General features: G+C 40.9%; 1 protein-coding gene and 1 long non-coding RNA gene across 2 annotated transcripts in view; one reads left to right on the forward strand and one right to left on the reverse strand.

The window, feature by feature from the left end:
- piezo1 (piezo-type mechanosensitive ion channel component 1) overlaps positions 1–27,368 on the reverse strand; it is a 92,904-nt gene that overhangs the window by 29,929 nt on the left and 35,607 nt on the right. The window contains exons 9-33 of the mRNA XM_039621658.1: positions 27,030–27,096; positions 25,399–25,502; positions 25,237–25,316; positions 24,492–24,672; positions 22,477–22,582; positions 21,208–21,389; positions 20,894–21,042; positions 17,958–18,116; positions 16,036–16,139; positions 15,436–15,602; positions 13,786–13,962; positions 12,917–13,042; positions 11,553–11,753; positions 11,114–11,318; positions 9,341–9,445; positions 8,686–8,842; positions 7,149–7,392; positions 6,080–6,176; positions 5,714–5,879; positions 4,955–5,044; positions 4,745–4,827; positions 4,058–4,135; positions 2,465–2,565; positions 2,254–2,377; positions 51–116 (exon numbers count right to left, since the gene is read on the reverse strand). Of these exons, the coding sequence (XP_039477592.1) occupies positions 51–116; positions 2,254–2,377; positions 2,465–2,565; positions 4,058–4,135; positions 4,745–4,827; positions 4,955–5,044; positions 5,714–5,879; positions 6,080–6,176; positions 7,149–7,392; positions 8,686–8,842; positions 9,341–9,445; positions 11,114–11,318; positions 11,553–11,753; positions 12,917–13,042; positions 13,786–13,962; positions 15,436–15,602; positions 16,036–16,139; positions 17,958–18,116; positions 20,894–21,042; positions 21,208–21,389; positions 22,477–22,582; positions 24,492–24,672; positions 25,237–25,316; positions 25,399–25,502; positions 27,030–27,096 (3,319 nt within the window). The remainder of the gene's footprint in view (positions 1–50; positions 117–2,253; positions 2,378–2,464; positions 2,566–4,057; positions 4,136–4,744; positions 4,828–4,954; positions 5,045–5,713; positions 5,880–6,079; positions 6,177–7,148; positions 7,393–8,685; positions 8,843–9,340; positions 9,446–11,113; positions 11,319–11,552; positions 11,754–12,916; positions 13,043–13,785; positions 13,963–15,435; positions 15,603–16,035; positions 16,140–17,957; positions 18,117–20,893; positions 21,043–21,207; positions 21,390–22,476; positions 22,583–24,491; positions 24,673–25,236; positions 25,317–25,398; positions 25,503–27,029; positions 27,097–27,368) is intronic.
- Positions 19,136–20,834, forward strand: LOC120443310. Its single transcript, XR_005615333.1, has 3 exons — positions 19,136–19,517; positions 20,331–20,514; positions 20,634–20,834. It is a non-coding gene; the product is annotated as an uncharacterized LOC120443310 (long non-coding RNA).

The raw sequence follows: 27,368 nt of genomic DNA on the forward strand, positions 1-27,368 counted from the left end.
TACCATGAAGCTTTTGCAAATGGTCAAGAGCAGAAAAGCAGTGAACCTACTGGACTCTTGTTCCTTTGACTCCCCATCCTGAACGATGGATTCCTCGTAATCATCATCCCCAGAACCTAGACAAAATCAAATACACAAAGACTGTAAATACCTGCATTAGTATGGTATCTCTGTATAATCTGCAATACCATGTAGATTTGACCTTTTAATACCAATAAGTCCGACAACTTTTTGTTTTTTGCATGTCTTCAGAAGAAAAGAAAATTGTTATTGATTACTTGTTTTGATTACAGCATGTGCTGCTTTGTATTTCACTGCTTCTTTTCACATTAGTTGTCAAAGACCAGATATATTAACACATTGTTGACTGAGACTTTTTCATTTCTGTTGCAAACATTGTCAAATTTCCATCATGTCAGATCTGTAATAACTGTTTGGGATCACAGTCATGCTGATAAATGAAGGTGTTGCCAATTAAATACTTTCCAGATGGTAACGCATGGTGGATTTTTCTGTATACACGAATGAGTCAATTGTGGGGGCCGGTCTATCTCAGTGCACTGAGCAGGCGACCACATGCCGTACAGCTGAGAGCAGCCAGCCTGGGTTTGAATCCGACCCGCGGACCTTTGTCCCCCCCCCCTGTCCTTTCCTCACTCTGTCTGTCAAATAAAGCTAAAAAAGGCCATAAATGAGTCAACTGTGACGAGATGCTGCAGACAGAGTTTTAGGCCTGCAGGTTCGTCTTTTGTCGTTTTAACCAAGACGTCCCAATTTTTAGCAAACAGCTCTAATCACTTTGTTGGTCCAAAAATACAATTTTATGTCCATCAAACTGCTATCTTTGGCATTTTTTCTCGATTCAACTAAAGAAATTAAACAACGTGTTTTGTGACACAAAATTGTCATGTGTACAGACAACGCTGGTTCATCCATCGAGTTTGAAAACAAATACACACAAACACACACACACACACACACTTCCCTTTTTTTGGTTTGTTTTTGTTTTTCAAAAACAAAAACAAACAAACATTGGTCAGGTACAATGGCTGGATGTCAAATGAATCATCTTCAGAAAACCAAAACTGTTGCTCAACAACACTTTAAAAAATGAGAAAAACATCCAGAAATGTGATGTGGCACAAGACTTTTAGACCTTACTGTCATTGTTTAGTCAAAGTGTTGACTTTGTTTATTTCATGTCTATGGAACACGTGTGTCATGTATGTTGCAATCACCAGTTCACCTAACATCGGTTTAATTTGCAGCTCATTTTAATTAATGCAACATGATGTACATGGTTCATGATGTAAATGTAATATTTGATGTGAATGCTAACTTAACACAGTATTGACCTCTAAATCTCCTTTGGTGGAAAAACTGATAAACTGAAATTCTACTATAATATACTACACACACATATATCTATATATATCTATATCTATCTATCTATCTATCTATCTATCTATCTATCTATATCTATATCTATATATATATACTGTATATATATATATAGATCTATATATATTGCTATAAATAGTATAAATTCTTTAGTTTTTATTATTTTTGTCTTTTGCCACATAACCAGTCTTCTACCACTTGTTGTAAAAAAAGTGGAAAGTTGCTATAGGCTTCTTGGAGATATGTTGGGGTGAAATGATTATTTCAGCCCAACATGTCCAACATGTTTTTTACTCTATGGATTTGCTACTATTGTTTGTATTGAGCAATACAATTTATTTCATTTTGCAATCAGTTAGGTACTTTTTCTCTCTTTTTTGGGTTTGATGTTTAAAGGTTTGTCTTGCAGCTTTAAGCATTCACACTGTAATCAAGAAATGCATCCTTTAGTTACTGCGTTTTGGACTAAACACTTAACTGGACTGGACCTGTAACAATGTAACAAGACCCTTTGTTGAGGTGAAATTTGGAGGGTTTGTAGACAAATTGTTTCAGTTTTCTAACTGATCGTTGCCACGTCTTGAAATTGTTTGAATGGATTAAATCACAACAATCTTAGTTTTTCAATGATGTGTCACATGTATACACACACAAATATTTGTAACAGTTGTGTAAAGCTGTTAAAAGTTTTACTGCCAAAGAACAGTAAGAGGTTGAGAGCAGTCAGTCATTTTCTAGTTTACATATTATTCTCCATCACACAGATTTATAAATGATACATTTTCCCTGTTTGACTCCAGGGACGCCATCTGATCCAGTATCTTATTAAAACTCGACGTAAGTAAATCCAACCTTTTACTGACAGAGCCTCGTGTGAATCAGCTCTTTCTTCGCTCTCTCTCTTCAGCCGACCCTGTCGATTCTGCCGTTCTCTCAGAGCTGTTTTCACACTAGTCACCCATGCCTGGTACGCCAACTGGGAGAGACAATCTCATTTTAGCAACAGCATGCAGCACAAAACTTTATGCTTTTGTTTGTGTGAATAAGTTGTGTGTGTGAGCACCTGACAGGCAGTCTGTTTCTGAGGCTTCTGTTCTTCAGACTGTAGTTCATCTTCATCCTCACTGTCAGATTCAAACAGGTAATAGTCTCCTGAGTGTAGCACTGTAAGCAGAAGAAACATTCAAATCCCATCTTTGTCATGTAAATAACTCAAATAAGTGTCTAATGCTGCCACAACAATCAAGCAAATGTTGCTGTTGTTGTATACTGTATCGCTCTGTAATGCTACTTTTTACAGTTCTTTTCATTGTTACTATTTTTGAAAAAGCTGCTTTTATACTTCGCCAATGGTTGATAGAGGAAGCAAACAAAATGTTACTGTATCTTTCTACGATTACAAATAATGAATCTAAATCTTAATCTCGGTCTGTATCATAGCGCCAAAAAAAAATGTAAAATCTGGTCATGTAGCATTTACGATGGTCCGTTCTGAGCAAACACGGCTCATTTCATAGTTCTTGAATGCATAGTAACATGCATTGTTACTATTTCACAGAAAGAGTAAAGGTAAAAACCCGAGTATTAACCTACATTAGTATAAAAAGTTCTTACAGGTTACTCCAGCCTTTTAAAGTAACAGACCATTCTAGGCTCAGTTTTCCAGTTAAAGTAAACCCAGTCATATTTCAGGAGCACAGATCTAAAGAGGAGCTACCATAACGGATGTGGTGGGTAGGACCGGCCTGCGAGGCTATTCAGGGTTTCTGGTTTTTTATCAGAGAAAGACATCCAGAAGGTTTTGAGGCTGTTAGGATGCCTGGGTCGTTGACCCGGGGCTTTTGAGTTTATTATATTATTTATCATTTCTAGTCTTTGGGTTTCTTAGAGTTCCGTCTTATGGTTTATGTCTCTGTGTTCTATAGTTGCTCTGTCTCCCCTGTCGGCTGTATCCCCTTGTTAAGTTTGCGTCTCTGTGTTATGTTTCCTGTTTTACTTTGAAAGTCCGTGTTTCATGTTAGTGTATCTGGTTTTGCTTTCTTTGTCTCGTTAGCCCTGATTTGCCCCAGCTGTGTTTCCCTCCTGTTGCCCATTCCCTGATTGCTCCCTCTATGTATTTAAGCCCTGTGTTTCAGTTTGTCATTGTCGCGATCTACTCTTATCTACCCTTAACTTGCTGTGTGTTTTGTCTATGTAAGTGTATTTTGTATTCTTAGTTTTGTTACACTTTTGGGTTCAGCATTAAAGCTGTTTTGAGTTCACGTCTGTCTCCGTAGTCTGCACTTTGGGTCCTCTTCCTGTCTGCACACAGCCTACACTTAACAGAGGCAGTTAGAACTGGTCCCCTGACTCATCAGCTCTGCTACTGGGTAACACTCATAGGATCACAGATCAGGACTTTTTAAACACAGAACCCTTCCAGACTTCCTGTATTGGGGTGCTGCTTCCACAGATCAGCACTCTACATTCAAGACTATACTACATACATATGCTACATACAAAGACTATTCTACTACTAAAACTACAGGCTTGGCTACAGGTCTTGTAGCCAAGATGGAGCTATGTCTGTTGTTTAGACTGACATAGCTCTTGGGTTTGGGTTATTTGTATGTTTTTCCACATATTAGTATTGTCTGCATCTTATTATCCAGGTCACCTGCAGCATGGTCCAACCATGGCTGGTACCACAGCTTCTTCCTGGATCTCTTTTTTCCTGTCTGGACCTCTGGATCATCTGGAAGGAAAACGGAAGTTCAAAGAGCTTTCAGGACAGACTCACTGTGGGGAAGCTAAGCTTAGAGTTGCACTAATAGTTGTACTAAGAGTAGTCTGGGAAGTGTTTTAATTTGGGGGGAACGCATTCTCTTTTATTAGGAAGATATTTGTTCAATATCTTCCTAATAAAACTGGTCCTAAAACAACACAGAAGGAACAACGGAAATACAAAAGAACTAAAGAATAGACAAATGTTAAAGGTGTAATGTGAAGCTAACTCACATGCAGGACAGAGAATCTCAAGAAGGCAAGAAGTTTTATTGACTAACAGATGTGAAGAAAAACTGTACAGAACAGGAAGGAATACAATGAAAGGAATCAGGACAAAACACTAAATCACAGAGACATGAAGACTGAAGGAGAACAGGCAGGAAAGATGAGGAGGAGGCAGTAAATCTACTACTTCTAATAAACATTTTTTTAAAAAGCACAAAGTAATAGAAAGTATTGTAAAAAGAAAAGAACCAGTATCTTAAATTTTTACATAAGAACTGCATTCTAACATATGTAATTGATTTCAAATGACACTGATTAAACGTCTGGCAGTGACAGGAAAAATGAGTCGTACCGCCAGCCGGGCTTTCTTTGGAGTTTTCGCTTATTTTGTGTCCATATTTGTACTTCTGCTGCTTGGATCGAATTCTCTGCATCCTGAGGACGGAAAAAAGAAGAGAAGAAGACGGACTTCGTTTCTGTGATGCTTTATTTCTGAACACTTTCTCATTTTTAAGGTTTCTCAGAATTGCCGATATACTTTTACACTGCTGTGAGCACTTACGATCTCTTGAGTTGCGACAGCGATTTCCTCTCAGCTTGTTGGTGGAACTTGATGTTCTTCACAATGCTGGCTCTAAACAGCTCGAAACCCCTGAGAGGAAGAGGTCAATTAGTGCCATCAGCACGTTAGAGCCAGTAACAAGGTCGTTTAATTTTTATGAACAAAAGTGTGTCCGTGTAAATAAAGGTGTCTGTATAACTGCGATCTCCTGTCCCATCGATTTATGGCCACAGTCTTTTTTCAAAATGTGAAGTATGAAATGTTTTATAGAGTAGCCGACGTGACAGGGTGATTATTTCTAATTTTACCACAGAACATCATACAGTATACTATGGCAGTGAGGTGAACAGGACTGGAAGTGATGACATATGTTTTTGGCAGCTGTGTCACTGTTACCTGTGCACTGTCAGGTTTGTGTACATAGCTTCAGGCTATGTCACACACATACTTTGTGTGTGTCAAATATTTAGGTCAACACGTGCTCCATTTTATATTTCAAATATCGCCGGTGAATGCACCAAATAAGCACAATGATAATATTAGCAGCACTTCTGTGGACAGAAGTGCGGTGAAATATGGATTTGAGACACTCAGGCTGTCAGTCACACTGTGTTCCATGTTGTCTGGATTTGTTGTGTTTTTGGCATCGTGATAAATATAACTCGTGAGAGCATTTAAAAAAATTATTTTGGGTAAATTAAGGAAAAACATCTCATGCATGTTTACATGATGTAAGTCAGTGATGTCACTGAGTTGTACCTTGAGGCCTGTTTGGCAGAAGCCTGCAGTTCAGTTGTCACATGAAGGAAGTAGAAACTGAGGAAGATCCTTCTCTGCAGCAGCAGGCACAGAAAGCAAATACTGTCCCACATTATCCCAGCTTCTTCTACTGGGAGACTGCACGTCTTGTCACTAACTGCTTGTGCTGTCAAGAAACCCAAAGAAAGTAAACGTGAATTTTGCAGAACACCAATCCTCTATCAGGATTAAAGCTTTTTAAATAGCAAGTATAACCATTCAACTTAAGATTCATTTAATATTGTACCTGGCAAAAAAAAACCATTTACGGCACAACGTTCAGTCTGAGTAGAAAGTATTTTTATCATATTATTATTACAAACTTACGATCATAGTATCCTTTGACTGTGCATACCAAGCTGAAGAGTTGGATAACCCAGCAGAAGCCCTTCTGCATCTCAAACACAAACACGCATGCCAGGATCTGAAACACACACACACACACATATGCACAGTCAATATTTCTATAAGTGACGTTTTGCATACAGAGATTCCAAAATTGTTCTTTTTCTTTATTTCATGACATGATATCACAAAGTGATGATGCGTCTCTGTAGGACAGAGAACCCTCTGGCTTTTTCATAGGCTTCTATAAAGAAATGACAGCACTGACAATAGACAGCTTCACAGGACTCTCAATGGTAACACCTAACACTTTTTGAGTCCTGCTTTAACAGCCCGTGTTAATCATATCGACCCAGGTACCCACCCCCTGGCGACCTCCGTATTCCTCGACTGGTTGGCGAGTGGTTACTGGAGTACGCTGGCTGAAATCCATCACATAGAGATTGCTTGGTCACAGCAGTTTAATGGACGAAGCTGATTTGTCTGCAAACACTCCCATAATGAGCAAGTGTTTGAACTGGTAAATTGGCTGGTTCTATTCTACCTGAGCACCTGAACTCAGAGTAAAAGCAAACGCGTTTGAAAAGGTGGAACACAACTGCAAGACGGTTTTTAGCATAGCACTGTAGACCTCTTTGTGACCTATTTTAACCTCAGTCGCCTCAATAACCTCCAGAAACCACTCGCCATCTGGTTGAGGAATACAGATTCTTCCCCAGCAACCAATGTCACTGACCAACATCTGTCCTTGTGTGACTGAGGCTTTAGCAACTGATTTTACAGCAAACCCCTGCCAGTGGTGGGGGAGGAGCCAGGCGGTCTCCGGGCCTTTGTGGCTAGGCTCCAAGCAAACATTACATAGACAGTTTGCTTATTTTTTTTTAATGTTGTTTTTTTGGTAATAGTAAATTATTTTTCAAACAAACATGGTTAAACAAGGTTATTCTGTGATATCATCAACATACATTAAGCAGGACAGCAAATTATTGCTTAGTTGTGCATATAAACTTAAAATATATTTCATCACCAAACTATAGTTTGTTATACTCACAGATAAGAGATTTTTAGATATAATGACTGCCACATTATAGATGATGAGACAGTCCCACAGGTTGAGGCGAGTTCTGGATGTTTTGCCCAATAGCTGCGTTCCAAACAACAGAAAAAAGAAGCAAGCAAGCAGGTAGCCCAGTCCAAACACAGATATCCGAGTCGACCCTGTGATAAAGACCACTGACAACACAAACCAGAAGAAGTGGCGAAATACCAAAACCTTCGCCATGTCCAGGTAACTCCTAGAGGAGAAAAAAGAGAATACAAATTATAAAATACATATTTGAATGACAGAGCTGCTCCTGTACTGAGATGGAGAAGGAGAGCAAGACAAACTATGAATAAAATTCCTTTTTTCTTTAGATTCAGATCGATCGAGAACAGCCGGTCAGACTGCAGTGCACAGTTTTACAACCATGTGCTAGAGAATCACGCTTTTTGAAAACCAGAAGACAGTTTTTCAGTAGAAAAATGATAATGTCTATAGAAAAAAGAGAGCGTGAAGATAATGCGTCAGGCCATCTGTCAGAAAGTTAAAGTAAGGATTAAGTGTCATTTTAGAACATCACATTAAAGCTTTCATCACAAAATGTCAAAAGCAAAGTTATTCATACTGTTACTCACATCATTTTAAAAAGTCCACAATTTCCACTATGGTGTCTCTCACCATATGATAGCTGGGATCGGCTAGCTGTCCCCCCAATACGCAAAAGAGAACGGATGGATGAACGGATAATAATAATAATAATAATAATAATACAGGAAAACTATCTTATTAGACATTTGAAAAATATGGAAGGGTATAAATACTACCCAACTTTACCTTTTTGTTTTCCAAGTATATTCCAAATGTTTTCTAATTTGCTCCTAACATTTGAAATTGCGGCTGCGCTGTCGCACAGTTTGCTGTGGTGTTGGGTTGACCCTCTACAGGTCACAGTCTCAGGACTCATGAACTGCTTCTCATTTAGTAACTTTCTACTGTACTGGAGAACTTAGAGCGCTTCATACATCATGCCTCATTCACACATTCACACTCTGATGGATGCATCGGAGAGCAGCGTGCGGTTTGTATCTTGCTGAAGGATATTTGGCGTGCAGACAGGTGCAGCCAGGAATGAACCATCAACCTTCTAGTTAGTGACCTGCTCTACCTCCTGAGCCACCCCACAAGGGGGCTCCATTTTCTCCAATACTATCTCAATATTGATCATTGATCTCATTGGTTTTAAATTCCACAAATAAGTGATTTCTGGATTTCTGTTTTTTCTATACAGTATCTACAATATGAACTCAGGCTCATGTGGTTATTTTCCTTCCCTGAAACAGTGTTTTAATACATGAAGCTTAGCGTTCAATAAGGACGATCTATGGCCTCACATCCGTCCACTGCTCGGTGCTGACAGCTAAATCTAACCTTTATTACTCCCACTTTCCCACGCTGTCAAACTGTTTGTGTCATCACTCCAATCACCCAAAGCAGGTTAAATTTGAAATGACTGAAAATTTTGAGATATAGACTTTATGATATTTACCTGCAATTTATGAAATTAGGCGCAGGGTTAAACAATCGACCTTCCATTGGTTCAGGTTCATCTGTGTTCTCTCCTGCTAGAACCATCCACTCCTCCACGTGCTCACACTCAAACACCTTCCACTGCTGAGATGCACACATCAGCAGCACAAAGTCCGCTGTGGACACACACAACATGACATAATGACTTTCACCTGCAGCACAGAATTATGGGCTCAGTGTCAAAACATCAAACCATGACAGAGGGAGAAGATCTTAGTAACTGAAATACACATAAAACTATACATGACAACATGTTAACTGTGAAATCAAAGTACACATTACAGTCAAATGTACTTGTTCTACTGAGCGCACTGGATTTTATACTATAAAGAGCAGAATTTATCTACATATATTATTATACTGACACACAATTGTGGAAATAGTGGCATAAACATTTACAATATAAGACGACAAACACCAGCACAGATATGCTTTTAGTGTAATAAAAACTGCTCTTTTAGATCCTTCAGCAGATAATCGTTTAGTTTGTTTTGTGACAAACACTCTGAAGTTCACTCCATTAGAATATGCACACTCCATACTGTGTGAGTGGAAGTGAGACAAAGGTTTGCTTTGTTCACTCATGAAGGAAGTGACCAAGCACACAGACTAACCTATAAGATTTCTGGAGTTTGGAACAGTATAAAAATCAGGCAGATAGATCCATTTAATGAGAGCTGAGTTCATCAACACTGGACTCTTCCATCTCCATGGGTAGTCTACAACAAAAACAGAAAAGCAGAGAAATACGATAATACAGTCACACAAAGTGTTTAAGTACTATTTGTAGAAACGTATAAACATCCTGTCTGAAAAGTGCCCGACTGACACATAAATGGAGACAGTACGCACCCCCCTGCATTTATCAGACATTCCACACATCTATAAGCTCATTTAGATGAAGGGCAGATCCATCCATCCCCTACTGTTCATCCGGGCTGTACAGCAGAAAAGCCCAGACCGTCCCCTCACCAGCGGGAACACCAATGTGCTCTCAGGTCAGCCAATTGATATAATCTCTCCAGTGTGTCCTGGGTCATTGGCGGGGGGGGGGGGCTCCTGGTAGGACATTCCTGGAAAACTACATCCAGGAGGCTCCCACAAACCATCCTAATCAGATGAAGGAACCACCACAACTGGAACCTTTCCATGTGGAGGAGTAGTGACTCTACTTTAAGTCCCTCCTGAATGACTGAACTTCCCACCCTACCTCTGAGACTGAGCCCGTCCACGCTTGAGAGAAATCTAATTTCCACAGCTTGTATACACCGTCTCATTCATTTAGTCATTACCCAGAGCTCAAGACCATAGGTGAGCGTAGGGACGCAGATCAACGGGTAAGCCAACAGCTTGGTTTTTATGCTCAGCTCTCTTTGGACTGGATTGGTACAGTGTCTGCATCATGGATGATGCACCTCCCAGTCTGAGGACCATGGCCTCAGACTGGGAGGTGCTAATTCTCCTTCCCACCATGTTAGACTCTGCTGCAAACACTTCCAGTGCAAACTGGGACCCCCACCTGAGGAAGCTCACAGAACCAGCAATATCTGCAACAAGCAGGGCTGCATCTAAAGGGGGACAAGGGGTGTACGAGACCCCTTTTATTTTAAGGCTTTTGTTATATTATTTTTGAGATTTCAGGTGGAAAAAAAGATTATATTAATAAAACTGAAATATTTCAAAATGTAAGAATAAAAGCTTTTTTGCAGCCTAATAAAACTACATGGGCCAGTAAAACTCTGGCTGTCAGGCTTTTAGGTTTAACATATACAATTCAAATTCTTTTATATAATCAACTTACTTCAAGATGCTTATCATCATGCAGTCTTGTTTTCTTGAACATCACAGTGCTTCCTAAACAATTACCGTTATAAATGTAAAGATATGGCACTGCATCCACTGATATAAACCACTAAGTCGTTATGTAAGGATACGATCTAAAGGGAAGTGTCTAGAGCAGACAGTGCTTGGTTTTGTAGAAGACATGGACGTATTGTTGGATTTATCAGGCTGTGACTTTTAGTGTTCGCTGGGTGAATCTGCAATCTAGAGAGAACGATCAGAGAAGGATTGAGCATCTCCAAAGACATGGTTCTCTATTAAACGCTGCTGGTTCAGGTGGATTGCTTCTCAAAAAAACAGAAAATGCTCATTATTTCTGCAAAAATGTCTTCTTGGCATGGGTGGGCTCTTTTTCAAACATGTGACAAGTCGTCACACATGTGGAGACTGTTAGGTCTACAACTCCTGATTCCATCATCTCAAAATAAGTTGGATGATTTGGTATATTGTATAACTAACATAAGACAGAGTTTATCTAGTGTGGAAATGTGCAAGAATATACTTTATTCATGTATTACATATTTCTGAAGACTTTTCAAACTCACCTATGCAGAGAGCTGGCGGTATGCCCACACAGAGCAGATACTGGTAGATCATGATGATGGACAGGAAGAGACAGTATTTTGGCCAGATCCTTGCAATAGCTGCCCGCCTCCGCCTCACTAAGATTGCTACTAACCAACAGCCATGGATTATCACTAAAAAATTCATCCTCTGTCCAATCACATTCACAGTCATCAGGAAGCAAATCTTTAAAAAAGAGCAGATGTTTAAAGATTAAGACTAAAAAGGACATTTCAACACACTGATGCGCTGGAACGCCTGCTATCTTTAATGTATTATCTTCTTTTGAATAAAATAAAACAAATAATACATTATACAATAGAAAGGATTCCCTGTAAAATGCACTTGTTACAGTTGTTACTGATATACTCTGATCCAAAAACCCAGATTTGTGCAGTAGCAGATTATTTTCTTAACTACCTCTAATCCAAACTTGTAGAAGGTGTAGTTAAGCAGATACTTGAAGCAGGATATGAGGCCCTGGTCTGAAGTGTCTCTTGTGGCGCCAGGAAAGAGCGCTGGGATGACGGGCGGGGAACGCTGGAGTTGTCGGTAATGGTGAGCCTGGTGTCGATACACTGTTGCCTCAAAAACCAACAACATCAGCACGATTAAATGGTTCTGCAAAAAATAATTAGGAAACAATTAGATTAGGCTTTTACCAAAATTACATAACATGCAGTGAGGTAATAACCGTATACACTGTAAAATGTATAAAATATAACACAGAACATTGTCATCTAACTGCAGTTAACAGTCATGAAGAATTAAATACATCTTTACTGCTTCAATAGGAATTAAGTTACGTAGTAGTCAGACACTGCTAACATGATGAACTTGATTAGGTGATCATCAGAAAGTGTGACAGCTGCACTCGCTGTCCATCTGCTCGTCTTTGTTGGTTGTTGGTTCATAGATGGAGATGGGTACGTGAGTCTGCAATTATTTTTTGATTAAACAGGCTCAACTTGGCACCTGCATGCACTCTGCTTTCATGCATTCATACCATCGTTAACTGTAATAAACCTCAAATCTGATATGTAATGCTTTAAGCTAGGGTGGACTCGCCTGCACACAGAGGTGCAACTCTCTCAGGCACAAACTGGGCCAGGTAAAAACTGAAAACAAGTTATAAAGAGCAGGTAGTTCATTTCAGAATTCTACCAACAGCACTACAAATGTGTGGCTCAAACATGAGGGCACTAACAAAATCTATTAAAGGGAAAATGCAAATGTTTCCCTCTGAAGAAGCACGGCTATGTTTATAATAATTACAAGGTTGAACTCTTTTATTAGAAATTGCCGGGAACTCTGTGTGGACTTGAGGACTAGGACTTAGGTGCAGTGAAGGATTTATCCACAGAGAAGTGGGTAACTCCTCCTTAAATCCTCCTTAAAAGCCTGAATCTATGAGTAACAGCTGATGTGTACAGTGTGCAGAGAAACACAAAGCATTACTTATTTTAGATTCTGAGCTATCTGTGTTAATGAAGTAAGTGTGCACATCTAAGGTGTGAAACTGCACAGAAGTTGTGCACCGAGGCTGCTGTCTGACACCCTGCAGTTAGAATGACCGTGGTCCTACTCACTACAGCTGCTGGACGGTACAAGTGTTTAAAAAAGAGAAACAAAGGCCTCGCGCTGAGAATGTTACATGCAGGGTTCATGCTGTGCTGTCAAACACATTACAGAGCCAAGTGGCTTTTACTTAAATGTCATTATTAGTGTTTATACTACATGTTTAATTCATCTGCATCATTTTAATTGAAGTGAAATGAATATACCTTGCTATATCCCAGTGCTGTAGCATCTTTCCTAATGCCAAACCATTTGGCAGGATCCACTGGTTCCTTATACAAAGAAGAGTTTTTCATTTCCTCTGGTAACAGGTTGGTTTCATTTGCAAGAGGCTGTAAAAGAAAAGATGGACAACAAACACTTTCTCACTCCAGTGCTGACAGAGGACATAATGATTATTCTACAAGAGCAGTTAAAGAACAAGAAGATGCAGCAGTTCTCTAATATTATTAATAATAAAATTATTATTCTGAGGGTTTATTTTGCTTCCAGAGAGCCAGACTTTCTTATCATTTCTTAAAGTGCTCTCGAGCAATAGTTCTCCAGGCTTTTTTTTTCTCTGGACATTTGCTGTTTTTTCACTCATTTTCAGCCCAGCCTGTGACCCTGGCCACTCTCTGAGCAATCTTTTTTGTTTGTTGAACTGACCGCGGTGGCTGTGGCTCAGGTGGTACAGCAGATCAGCTACTGTTTGGAAGGTTGGTGGTTCGATCCTTGGCTTCCCCAGCCTGCATACCAAATATCCTTGGGCAAGATACTGACCCCAAGTTGCCCCCTGATGCGTTCATCAGAGTGTGAATGTTTATTAGTTTGCGCTTGTATGAGTGGGTGTGATTGGGTGAATGAGGCATGTTGTATAGAGCGCTTTGAGTACTCCGGGAGAGTAGAAAAGCGCTATATAAGAATCAGTCCATTTACCATTTACTGTGCTGCATAAATACAGGCTCAGCAGAAACACGTGCTCGTCTCAGGTATTAACCAAACCATGCAGCAGGTTGTCTCAAACTGACTTTGCAGCTACAGGAAACTAAATGATCCAATGTTACATCAGGCCTCCAGTAAAGCAGAGTCTTACCTTGGTACAGTTACGGGAGTAGTCATCAGGGTCAACAACACTGAGCTGGTACAACATCTTGCACACAATGATGACGCACACCCAAACTGTGGACAGGCAGGACGCCATGGATCTGAAACGGTCATAAGGCATCGCCAGAGACCAGAGGACAACCAGGACCAGATTCATCACAGATGGCTACAGACAAACAGAAAGATGTCTCAGGACAGTACTTTAACAGGTATGCTTTCCCCTAATCGTGACAGTTTCTTAACATTTGTTGTTGTCTTTCTTGCCGTCATCATCACCAATGTCATATAATGAGCTAACTTCCCTATGTGTACAAATATCCAGAGGAAAGAGTGTTAAGCATTTAGAAGCACCACAGAAAACTTCAGCTCCTGTTGACACTTTGATCTTTCCTGACAGATAAACTTTATCCGTTACTAAAAATGTGATATTCACCTGCAAATATGCATCCCTAAAGATCAGCCATATTATTATGTGTAGCTGATGTGCTGTGTGAAAGCATTTACAGACAGGTGTAGCAAACATTTTTCGTTTTGGTTACATGAACAACAACAACGTTACATGTGTGTAGCAGCTGGATGTGTGTTTTTGGGAGCTTATGTAAAATTTGGGGTTGTGTTCAGAAGTTTAGCCGAGTCTTAGTTGGCACAGGTGACACGTGTGACATCTCAGTGCAGGTCTGGACTGTGAACTCAAGTATAAGTACAAGTATAAGTAGAAGAACTCAAGTGGAGGATATGGGACGGTGACATCTAATATCTAATTTAGTAAATGACTCTCTGACAGTCAGTGTGGACTCAGATGCAAAACATCAACATCACTGCCGTTAATCGAATCAATCGAGGAGATTATAAATGCTATAGATCAGAAACAGGATGCAGCCGGATTATTCCTCGATCTCTAGAAAGCATTTGATAGAATCAATCATGAGAAGTTAATTAATAAACTGGAACAGTTTGGTAATCAGGAGCTGTACTGCACTGAGTGAAAACTGATTTACATGACAGGAAACAGTTTGTGAAGCTGGGTGAATATTCCTCATCATGCTCGGATAATGCATGTGGGAATTAAATTTAAAACATCCCTGTATCCGTACAACACTACAAGGCGTTTGCATCTCTGTGTGGAGTGCAGACTGAGTGACGAACTGAACCAGCGTCCCAGCGTGAACCAGTTTAAAAAGAGGTTCAAAAATCTGGTTTTTGCAAAGTACAGGGAGGAGGGAGGACTCTGATCGGGTGGATCACCCACTATTTTCACTACAGGGATGTGTGTATAAGTGTGTGTGTGGGTGCACAAGCATGTTTATATAAGTATATATCTCAGTATATTTGTATATCTGTTGACGTGTTACTGGGGTTATAAAAAAATACATGTAACAAATTGTAATGATCGACAGGCCATAAACAGGAAGACGACCTGTAGACTATTAGTTACTCAACAGCAGAAAGGGGGCGGGATTAAATAAGCTCACGCTTCCTCCTACTGCTTTTTAAACTTGTAAACTTATAATTATTACTGTTTTGTTTTCCTCTGTTTGTTTGTCTCTTTTTTCTCTGTTGTTATTATACGATTGTAACATGTTCAAAATAAAGATACAACACAATAACTTAATGTCAGTGCTTCATTCTTTGCCTGTACCTCTTCGAGGGCGACCCATACAGAGAAGAAGGCCACCATCTTGAGGATGTGAAGCTCCAGAAGCCTCCAGAGAAACTCTTGAATTGTGGTGAGAATGTCAGAGAATCTTCTGGAAAGATCCAGTAACCTGTCCATCACCAGACCCCATTTACTTGGCATCAGCTCCACTAATGAAGAAATGAGTGAATGGACAAAAAGAAGATCAGACAAACATCTGAGAGTCTGACTGGGTTTAAAAGGTATATTTTCAGTGCATCCAGTCTGCTTGCTCAGTCCTCTGATTTAATGTGAATGTTTTGGATTTTATTCTCTTGGACAGGCACACAATGTAATTTCAAACTTCAGGACCACAGCGAGTAAGAGAGGAGCTAATGAGAAGAATCTATGGAACGTGTACACCAGTAAGACATAAATGAATGGGACAGCGACCCATTCAAGGACAAAACTGCAACAGGTTACTTTCATAAACATCACGATCAGATCAATTAGCAGTCGGTTGCTGTCCATAAATCTAGTTAAAATGTAACAATCTCATCGTTATATATGATATTAGAAAGTAACTTTTACATAATTATAGTATACCTGAATGTTTTGTTTTACCTTCATCTTCAGAGTCATCATCAGTGTTTGCAACAAGGTCCTCGTCATTGTTCATTTCCACGTTAGCAGAGCCAGTCTGGTCTGCCCTCTCACTGCTCTTTTTTCTGAAAAGATTAGACCAAAGGAAAAACATCACCTTTCTTTATAACACAACACACGTGATGGGGGTGTCACTCCATATACAAACCAAGTGTAACCAAATACTGAATGAAAACTGAACTCATGTCAAGGACAACAAAGCTGTTTGTGGGTCCTCTGACAATTTCTATATTTTCTAAATATTTAAAAACAGGTTTAAATGTTTAACTGTTACAGCATTAGGAGCTGTTCCTCTAACTGCTTTATTCCTTTTCCATGGAAGGCTCGCTAGCTGTTTAATTAAATCACAGCGCACACAACTGCAGGAATGTCTTAAAGACATAAAGACCTGGATGGCCGCTAACTTTCTGCTTCTTAATTCAGATCAAACTGAGGTTATTGTACTCGGCCCTGAAAATCTTAGAAATATGGTATCTAAGCAGATTCTTACTCTGGATGGCATTACCTTGGCCTCCAGTAACACTGTGAGGAACCTTGGAGTCATTTTTGACCAGGACATGTCCTTCAACGCACATATTAAACAAATATGTAAGACTGCTTTCTTCCATTTGTGCAACATCTCTAAAGTTAGAAATATCCTGTCTCAGAGTGATGCTGAAAAACTAGTTCATGCATTCATTACTTCCAGGCTGGACTACTGTAATTCTTTATTATCAGGATGTCCTAAAAACTCGCTGAAAAGCCTTCAGCTGATCCAAAATGCTGCAGCAAGAGTCCTGACAGGGACTAGAAAGAGAGAGCAGATTTCTCCTGTTTTGGCTTCCTTCATTGGCTTCCTGTTAAATCCAGAATTCAAAATCCTGCTCCTCACATACAAGGTCTTAAATAATCAGGCCCCATCTTATCTTAATGACCTTGTAGTACCATATCACCCTATTAGAGCACTTCGCTCTCACACTGCAGGCTTACTTGTTGTTCCTAGAGTATTTAAAAGTAGAATGGGAGGCAGAGCCTTCAGTTTTCAGGCCCCTCTTCTGTGGAACCAGCTTCCAGTTTGGATTCAGGAGACAGACACTATCTCTACTTTCAAGATTAGGCTTCAAACTTTCCTTTTGCTAAAGCATATAGTTAGGGCTGGACCAGGTGACCCTGAATCCTCCCTTAGTTATGCTGCAATAGACGTAGGCTGCCGGGATTCCCATGATGCATTGAGTTTTTCCTTTCCAGTCACCTTTCTCACTCACTATGTGTTAATAGACCTCTCTGCATCGAATCATATCTGTTATTAATCTCTGTCTCTCGTCCACAGCATGTCTTTATCCTGTCTTCCTTCTCTCACCCCAACCGGTCGCAGCAGATGGCCCCGCCCCTCCCTGAGCCTGGTTCTGCTGGAGGTTTCTTCCTGTTAAAAGGGAGTTTTTCCTTCCCACTGTCGCCAAAGTGCTTGCTCATAGGGGGTCATATGATTGTTGGGTTTTTCTCTGTATTTATTATTGTGCTATCTACTGTACAATATAAAGCGCCTTGAGGCGACTTTTGTTGTGATTTGGCGCTATATAAATAAAATTGAATTGAATTGAATTGAATCTGTCCCATGACTTTTTGTATTTTTAAACTCACACACACATGTACAAGTGCACTTTCCCAGTTTTACAAACCAACAGTCTTCTCTGTGATATTGTTGCTGACTCCTCTTGGAATAATGGGCATAAAGACAAAGCTGTCCAGTCCAGCAACTCCACACAGGACGTGAAAACTAACTTGGGGAGCTTCTTAAGAAGTGACAGCATCCAAAAAGAGTATTAACACTGTTGTCTATTATGAAGAAAACCAAAGACATGTTGCTGTTACATGTCATGAGGAGCAGCAGCAGGATGTGTTACCTGTGTATGGGTGTAATCTGCTCCAGGTCAGTGATTCTCATGAATGGCTTGTGAAAGTAGTGCAGCTGTAGGATACAGGCCAGCAGGAAGAAGCCGGGGATCAGAATACTAGTGAAGAGTTCAGACAGAGCAAAGGTCTCCAGGCCGATTGCTGCCAGCCTGAGGATGACAGAACACATTTTGAATCAACACCATGGGCATTTTCAGATTTCATGAATGAAGGTGCGTGTTAGAGGGGTTTTTGAATACCACCGTCACGTTTCATGCGGAAAGAAACAGGAAAAAAGATTTTCTAAGTACAGTGCAAAAAAAAGAAGAAAAGAAATGCCAGCCCTTTCCTATTGGTGGAAAAATGTAGCATGTCGACCAATAAAAAATCGTGAGATTTGGTTGTTTAGGAAGAGGGTAAAGTTTCGGGAGTGACAGAGAGCAATATGGACAGAGTTTTGTTTCTGTTGTTTTGTGTCAAAAATGGCCCATCATACCCTGGACCCCAGATTAACCCCAGAAATCCTGAAAAATTTACATTTTTGGTAAAATGAGAGTGCAGATTTCTGACGTTTTGTGTAAATTTGTGTAAACTTTGACTTCGATTGTGTTCGTAAACGGACCACCCCATGTTGTTTAGCTTTCTGGATTTCATACTTACTGGGCTACATGCTTATCTATTATACAGGCTATACGGTACATAACATCAAAATTCACACGTTTTATTTAACTGGAAGGTTCAATTATCTCGGCTAAAGAAAATAAAAAAAGTTATGTTTCATATAAATATATTTGATATGTATGCATAATGTTTTATATACTATAAGCACCTAAAGGTGACTGTTGTTGTGATTTGGCGCTGTATAAATAAAACTGAATTACACTGAACAAAAATATAAACACAACACTTTTATTTTTGATCTAATTTTTCATGAGCTGAACTCAAAGATCTGAAACATTTTCTACAAACACAAAACACCCATCACTTTCAAATATTGTCCTCAAATCTGTCAAATCTGTGTCAGTGAGCACTTCTCCTTTGCGAGATAATCCATCCCACCTCACAGGTGTGGCATATCGAGGTGCTGATTAGACAACATGAATATTGCACAGGTGTGCCTTAGACTGCCCACAATAAAAGGCCACTCTCAAATGTGCAGTTTGATCACACAGCACAATGCCACAGATGAAGCAATTTGTGAGGCAGCGTGTAATTGGATGCTGACTGCAGGAATGTCTACTAGAGCTGTTGCCCGTGAAATGAATGTTCATTTCTCTGCCATAAGCCATCTTCAAAGGCGTTTCAGAGACTTTGGCAGTACATCCAACCGGCCTCACAATCGCAGACCACGTGTAAGCACACCAGCCCAGTACCTCCACATCCAGCATGTTCATCTCCAGGATCGTCTGAGACCAGCCACCCGGACAGCTGCAGCAAAAGTCGGTTTGCATAACCAAAGAATTTTGGCACAAACTGTCAGAAACCGTCTCAGGGAAGCTCACCTGCATGCTCGTCATCCTCATCGGGGTCTGGACCTGACTGCAGTTCATCATCGTAACCGACTTGATTGGGTAAATCCTCACATTCGATGGCGCCTGGCACGTTTGAGAGGCGTTCTGCTCATAGATGAGTCCCGGTTTTCACTGTTCAGGGCAGATGGCAGACAGTGTGTGTGGCGTCGTGTGGGTGAGCGGTTTGCTGATGACAACATTGTGGATCGAGTGTCCCATGGTGGCGATGGGGCTCTGGTATGGGCAGGCGTATGTTATGGACAACGAACACAGGTGCATTTTATTGCTGGCATTTTGAATGTACAGAGATACCATGACAAGATCCTGAGGCCCATTGTTGTGCTATTCATCCACGACCATTACCTCATGTTGCAACATGATAATGCACGGCCCCATATGGTTCTGTACACAATTCCTGGAAGCTGAAAACATCCCAGTTCTGCATGGCCAGGAGACTCACCAGACACGTCAACAATTGAGCATGTTTGGGACGCTCTGGAACAGCATATACAACAGCATGTTCCAGCCCCCCCCATCAGGCAAAACTGTGGCCTTTTATTGTGGGCAGTCTAAGGCACACCTGTGCAATATTCATGCTGTCTAATCAGCACCTCGGTATGCCACACCTGTGAGGTGGGATGGATTATCTCGCCAAAGGACTGCTCACCAACACAGATTTAGACAGATTTATGATCAATATTTGAAAGTGACGGGTCTTTCGTGTTTGTAGAAAATGTTTCAGATCTTTGAGTTCAGCTCATGAAAAATGAGAGCAAAAACAAAAGTGTTGCATTTATATTTTTGTTCAGTGTAAATAACATATATAATACATATTACAGAATGTTTTATTGCATACTGTAAATCTGTACCCAGGCAGGTAAACTGTGCAGACAGAGTGGAAAGGACAGTGTTAAGAAACCAGCACTGTATTTGGCCCTGAAGTAAATATCAGCAAGGTGACAGCAGCAAACCTTACAGATCCTCAAGCTGCCTAAAAGTGTAAGTGAAGTAGGAGGAGGAGCTTTTCTGTGATCTTTCTATGTAAGAATCAGCCAAGGTAAGCTTCCCACCCTCATCAAGTACAGCTGCGACACAGACACATGTTCACACTCGCACTACAAGAAGATTTATCTGTGTATTCTCATTTTTGTGTTGTATGTTTGTTTTTTCTTACAGGTGCAGCAGTGGGCGATACATTTACTCTATCCTTTTATTATTACCCCCCCTTTTCCCCCGTCTGTCCTTCCTTAGACATTGTGTTATTATAGTTTCATGTAGTATAATATGACTAATAGAAATGAATAAATAAACAGATTAAAGATTCATATCAAAAACAATACAAGATGTTTGGCACCACGGTGCATTCATATCACAATTCTGATTGCAAAAGCTGCCAGACAGGATAGGATTAAAAAAGCTTTTGTTAAAGCACGTACTGTACTTCTGTGAAACCAGTCAAGTTCCTCCAGTATTCAGGGAAGTCTTCAAATTGGTAAGTGTAGATGGAAATCAGCACAAGCATGGTGTAGGCCACAACAAGCCACCAGAAAAGCTTTAGCAGGCGCCTCCACAGAGAATAGTACACCTGGAAAAATAGGAACAAGTTCGAGTCAAAAGAGATTTTTTAAATTATTTATTTTGAAATATAAAACATTCGAGGAGGCGGCTGAGAGTTAAGTTCAACACAAAAGTGCCAGAATCCATTTATTTGGTATCATTTTAAAATGATGTCTACAAGATGTCTGCATACCTGATTAAGGCACATGCAGAGCAGGAACAGCAGCATGTAGATGATCTTGTATGCAACAAGTTTTCCAGCAAAGGACACCATGATGAACATCCCTCCACAGACATAGATCCAGTATTTGGCATAGCAGCTCATCACCATGCCTCCCAGAACCTTCAGCACAGAGTCATTACCAGCCTCCTCATCTGATGAGGACGAGACGTCAGGAAGAAACCACGGTTAGGTGTTCACAGTCATATAAACTCATCATTTATCGCACATCACTAGTGTAGAAAACAGTCAGCTGAAGCCAAGAACACAACTAGAACTGAATGTGGAGGTTTTAGACTACGTGTCAGGACACTTTTGATCCAGTTTGGGCCTGAACCTTTAGTTTGGATCATAAAAACTAAAGAGTATCGGTAACATGTTGTTACTCATTAATGCAAACGATCTGCATCACAGCAGCTATGACACATTTTTCATGATTTGTTGGTTGGTCTTGTGTGGACACAGTTCAGTTACCTCTCCAACACAGAGGGTGTGACTGCAGCTTAGCTCAACATGTCTGTGATTCATAACCAGTCCCACTCTAAATGCAGCTGTTCGGCATTTGTGACACATTCACATATTGCCATAGCTAGAAAACAAAAAGTAAATAGAAAGCTATGATGAGCTGTTCTGGTCTGCTGACCACAGCACAGTAACAACCCCACACAGGCTGGACGGGACCTGTTGTGTCAGAGGAGACTGCTGCAGAGCTGCAGCTAAATGAAAAGGTAAGAGAGACATCTGTGGTTTCGTAGTAGACTGTAGTATTCTGCTTGATGGAAATGCGTAACTTCCCAGACCACAGTGCTGGAATATAAACATTTTTGGAATGATCGAGACCTCACTCAGACTGGCAGAGGAAAGGTGGAGGAACTGGAGTGTTTGTGAGGTTGGGATGTGTCCATTATGTTTGGTGGTAATCCATCGTTGACTATCAGGATCCAGTTTGAATTGATGTTTTGGTTTTTTTGTTACTTTTTTATGATATTTATTCTGTCATATTGTACGATTCTACTTATTTAAGCTACTTGTTGCATTGTTGATGGGTTTAACTTAATAATTAAGGATGGCAATAAAGGAATTTTCCAACTCTGGGATAAATACAGCATATCTTATTTTACCTGAATTTTTATCTTGTAAACATCTAATCACTGATATGAAAAAAATCTAAATCACTTCCTTATGTTTTGAGTTGGTGGTATTCAGCAGGTCTGTGTGAAGTTGTGTGTGTGTGATTCTGACCTCCTGTAGTGACTTCCTGTAGTGGTGTGGCTACTTTCCTTTTCCTGCTGAAGTTTTCCTTCACTGACTGACGTACTAACAGCCAAAAGGTTAAGGTAAATAAAAGCTGGAGAGACAGAGGGGAAAAAGAAGGATTGAAAACAGGCAGACGAACATGAAGACCACAAATTCAGTTTTAAGACACGCAGAATACACAAAAAAATACAAACGCAGCCAGCAGCGTGATTTTACTTTGCAAATTCATGCAAACATCAGAATTGGTAAGCATCCAGCAAATCAACAATAAAACCAAATACAACACAAAACAGTGAAAGAGAACAATGGTCTGTACAGTAATTACACACAACGTAACCAAATGGACAAAAATGAGCCAAGCTGCACAAAAACAACGGGATAATCAAGGATCCGTGTTAGCTCGCCCAATGCAGGGCACTGAAAGGAAAGGAAAATAATGTTGACACTCCAAAGTGCCATTTACTACCAGCCTCACTCATGCACGGACACACACATTCATACATCACTTTATTCTATACCTTATTTTCTATCACACTCACACTCTGATGAATGAATGGATTCAGTATTTTGCCCAAGGAGGGGCTGAATGTGCTCAGCACAATGTCCAGTCTGATCTCCAGTCACCAAACCAGATTAGTCCAGCATGAAACGTGAGCTCTGTGGTGAGAAAGCAGCCAAAGCTACTGGCTGACACGTCTCCGGACTCTGGACGCTCTTCTTTGGTGATTCCCTCGAGCTCCTTCAGATTTGATGGTCTTCTGGCATAGACCCTGGTCTTCAGTTTACCCCACAGTCAGGCCTTTGTGCAGGCCAGTCAGTGACGCTGATCTGGTCTCGTCGAGATCGATCTTCACCAGGAGCACCGTGGGTTTGGGTCACTGCCGTGTTGGCCCAGACACAGTTTTGCTGCTAACAGCCTATCCTCCTTTCTTCATGATTCCTTCCACCTTGATGAGATTCCTCAAACACACTTAAGCATCCCTTGCTCTGTTATAAAAGCACTAAGAGTTTGGTAACTGATATAGTATTTTATTAGAATTTTATTTGAAAATCTCTTTTTCTTCTTTCAGCTGCTCAGCCACAGTGGGGTTTCCACAGTGGACCATCTGCTTCCCTGCTTGTCACCCTACCCCAGCATCCTCCTCTATATGTCCTCCATGAACCTCCTCTGAGGGCTTCCTCGTTTCCTCCTGCCTGACTGCTCCATCAGACTATCTGAACTGAGAACAAAAGGCTAAGGCTGGCTTAACAGCAGATATTAGAAATATTATCCAACTCAATATTTAACAAAACAAAATGTCATACTTCAGCTTATTTACCAACAGCTGGCTCTTGGCTAAGCAGCAGTACATCTGTCTTTGTTACTTTGTTGTGTTCCCTCCAACATTTATGTTTTTGTTCATGTTTGCAGTGTTTCTGTGCATCACTGTGCTCAAAGGTTTCTGTGGTACAATAAACAGACACAAGTGGAGCCGCAGCGTCCAAACTGTTAATTTTACACATGTGTTGTATTTGCAGCACATTTTCTGGAGAGACAGTGATGAAGCTGTTTTCTTCCTTCATCTGTTGTTATGCGTGTCTTTATTCTGTTTCAGTGTGTTGAGTTTCGCTCCACAGAGCGAGAGTACTTTTATAATTACTAGATCAAGTCAGGTTAAGAATTAGCGGCACTCATGCTGACATCATGCTGTGGTTCAGAGGAGCACGAGATGCAGTTCTTGCACATTCAGCCTCTGTCCAACATCAGTGAGTATCTTTTACTGTAAGAACGTAGAGATTATCTCAGAAACCAGCTCTGCTATTGTTGTTGTTTGAGAGCACATGCTGAGAACTGAACAGTTGAACCTTCTGGGAGCTGTACTGACCAATAAGTCCCAGTAAAGCCAAACACTATCTTTTGCCAATGATGATGAATATTTATGGGTAAACATCCTGCTGAATGTTACAATTCGTCACAACTTCATAACTTCGTTATCATGTCACATATGCTCTCTTCTTACCATAGCTCCCAGTCTGAGACAGGGGTACTGGGTTCTATTCAGTCCTAGCTGTTTGAGGCTCATGGTTCCCACTGTAGTGGGCAGCTCAGGTTCAAGCTCCATGGCCCAGACGTACTGCAGACAGCACAGAGCCAAGCCGTAGAGCAGGATGAACGGAGAGCACAATGTGGCTGCATGTCGCCTGAAAACACAGACCCCCCCCCAACTCAATCAAAATACTAAAATACTGTGAAACTATTTTAAACACACAATTATTAAAAACACTTTTTCCACTGCTATTGATAATTGTTGTTGTGTGATGTATTTTTTCCGTACAATATCTGTAATCTTCTTAATTATTAGTTATTATTTGCAAAATCCACAATCAATGATTTTTTTAATATATAAAAGAGGAGTTGCTCTGTTTGGGATAAATTTATATAACAAATTTATTCTTGGAAGCAAGCAACCAGACCTGATTCAGACCAAACCAAGTCTTCATCAGGGTCTGATAGATACACAGTCAGGATTAAGTAAGTATTCAGTTTTTTAACCTCTAGGTGTTACATTTGTGTAGATTTCTGTAGTTCTGTTACTAAACTAATTAAAAAATCAAAAATAATTAGAAGTAATTAGAGGAATAATTAATAAATATTTAAGAAGTATCAACTAACATTTTTACACACAATAACCAGGTTATGTAGCAGACTCGTGACTTGTTCTGTCACAAATGTGCTGATGTGTAACAAACATGTGGTAACAGTACCTCGCACGCAGGATCCAAATGAGACACGCCCACAGCAGCAGCACGAACGTTAACCAGCTGTGGTATGTGATGCTCCAAACCTGGACACAAAGTGACTGTGTGTGAAAGTCTGTGACGCTGCTGCAGGTGCTGAAATGAGTCTGAACAGAACTTCATGGTTACCATCATTGCGATGAGAGCACAGATGTAACTCTGCTGCATGACCACTTTCCCCAGCAGGAAGAATGGGCTTTCACTCTGTTTCCCACTGCAGGCCACATTCGCCTCTGCACCAAAAAACAAAGAATCATATTCATTTTCACAATGTTGCGTTAGACCTCCAACAACCATTTGTTGAGGTAAAACAAGAAAAAAACAGCTGTGACAGCTCATAGGTTCTGAGGCACAGCAGGGACTCGATCTCCCTCTCACAGTCACATTAAATACTACAATATTACAGATCTAGAGGCAGCTGTGGCTCAGGAGGTAGACAGGAGGAGGAGGAGGAGGTGGACAGGTTGTCTACCAATTAGAAGTTCAGAGACTTAATCCCCAGCTCCTAAAATCTGGGTGTCAAAGTATCATTGAAACCTGAGTTGCCCAGTGCATCAGTGTGAGACCTGCGACAGCCTCAACCAGTGGAGCTGCTAACCACGATGGTGGTGGAGCTCACAATGATCCACTGGGAGCAGGCAGCAGCCACTCAAAAACACCTGGAGAGAAACGGGCTGTATTCCTGGTAAAGGATCACCTGGAAGCACAGCCAGGGTCCCTGTGAGAGCCCCAGCAGCCAGCATGGAAGAGCCAGCCAGTCCCACTGAGGTACTGAGGTAGGTCCTGGTGGCTACGGATGCTGCATCCCGTTCACCGGGAGCCGCACAAGTGCCAGGGCAGTAATGTTAGAAATGTGGGTAACCGGGGCACCTTTGTCTGGACTGCCGGATGATGGATGGCAGGTAATATGGTGCTTATACCATGCCCCTGAACCGCTTAGGCGCTGCTGTTTTTTCTACGACATTGGATTAAACCAAGGGCAACTAAAAAGCTCGATGGCTCCCCTGCCTAAGTCGGGGGACGTGGGTATGTGGCGGGATGTGGTCTGTGGATCAGCTGCAGGGGAGGGTGGAGTGGTGGGTTCAGGGGGCAGTGCCAGTGGAGGCTGGTCAGCACACCTTTGACAGTAATTGTGTGATTTTGCGTCTTCTGTTTCAGTAGACACGTAGAGGTGACGCCGTGCTGAAAAGTCAGACACTCTTTGGCTGCATGAATCAGCGCACTCGTGGGAACATATTGTAAATGTAAACCTGTCATGATGGCAGCTTTCTGGCTGAGTGTGGGGTCCTTCATGCTAGACTGAGTTACGCTAGAGCTGCAGGAAGCAAGTATCTCAGTCACATGACTTGTGGTCATTTATGTGTGGCTGACGTCATAAGGGGGTGATATTCACTGGCACCAAATCTGAGACCCCTGATCCCAGATGAATTGTTGGGTGTACTTATAAGTGATATGTTTTTCATCTATTAAAACTCTTTTTTTTTTGTTTGAGTATACTCTATCTGTAGACCCCGTTTCAAAGACAATTAAATGTTGTTTTTCAATTAAGCTGAAAAAGTCAGTGATGCCCACACAATATCATTCACTGTTTCTTTCACATTTTTTGTGGGCTATATCATAAATGATTCACTTCAGGGTGTCAGATTGATGTCCTCTGTTCAGTCCTATAACAGCTGTCCACTGTTTGATTCTTTTCTGACACACTTCCATACTGGTTGAGTTATACTGGTTAGTTTTCTTTGAAAAATAGCAGCTAGTACCGAGATAGGGCTGATTGTCTTCAGTCACAGTCCCTCCACTTTCTGTTGGTACAGACAAGAGTACGACCTGAAACATAGAACACACAAACACACACACCGATGTTTATTTGTACTTATGTGGAGGGTATATGACAGTTTCCATATTAAATAGTTCCAGCCCTCTCTGCACGGCAGCACAAAGAGCAGCACGGTCGATACTGATATGAGTAAGAAGAAACCCCCAGTGCAGCATGGGAAGCCCCCAGCAGCCTTAACATATTGAAATGTAACTAAGGGAGGACCCAGGGTCACCTGATCCAGCCTCAACTATATGCTTTAGCAAAAAGGAAAGTTTTATCC

Source organism: Oreochromis aureus, linkage group 13, assembly GCF_013358895.1.
Source record: "Oreochromis aureus strain Israel breed Guangdong linkage group 13, ZZ_aureus, whole genome shotgun sequence".
Classification (NCBI taxonomy): domain Eukaryota; kingdom Metazoa; phylum Chordata; class Actinopteri; order Cichliformes; family Cichlidae; genus Oreochromis; species Oreochromis aureus.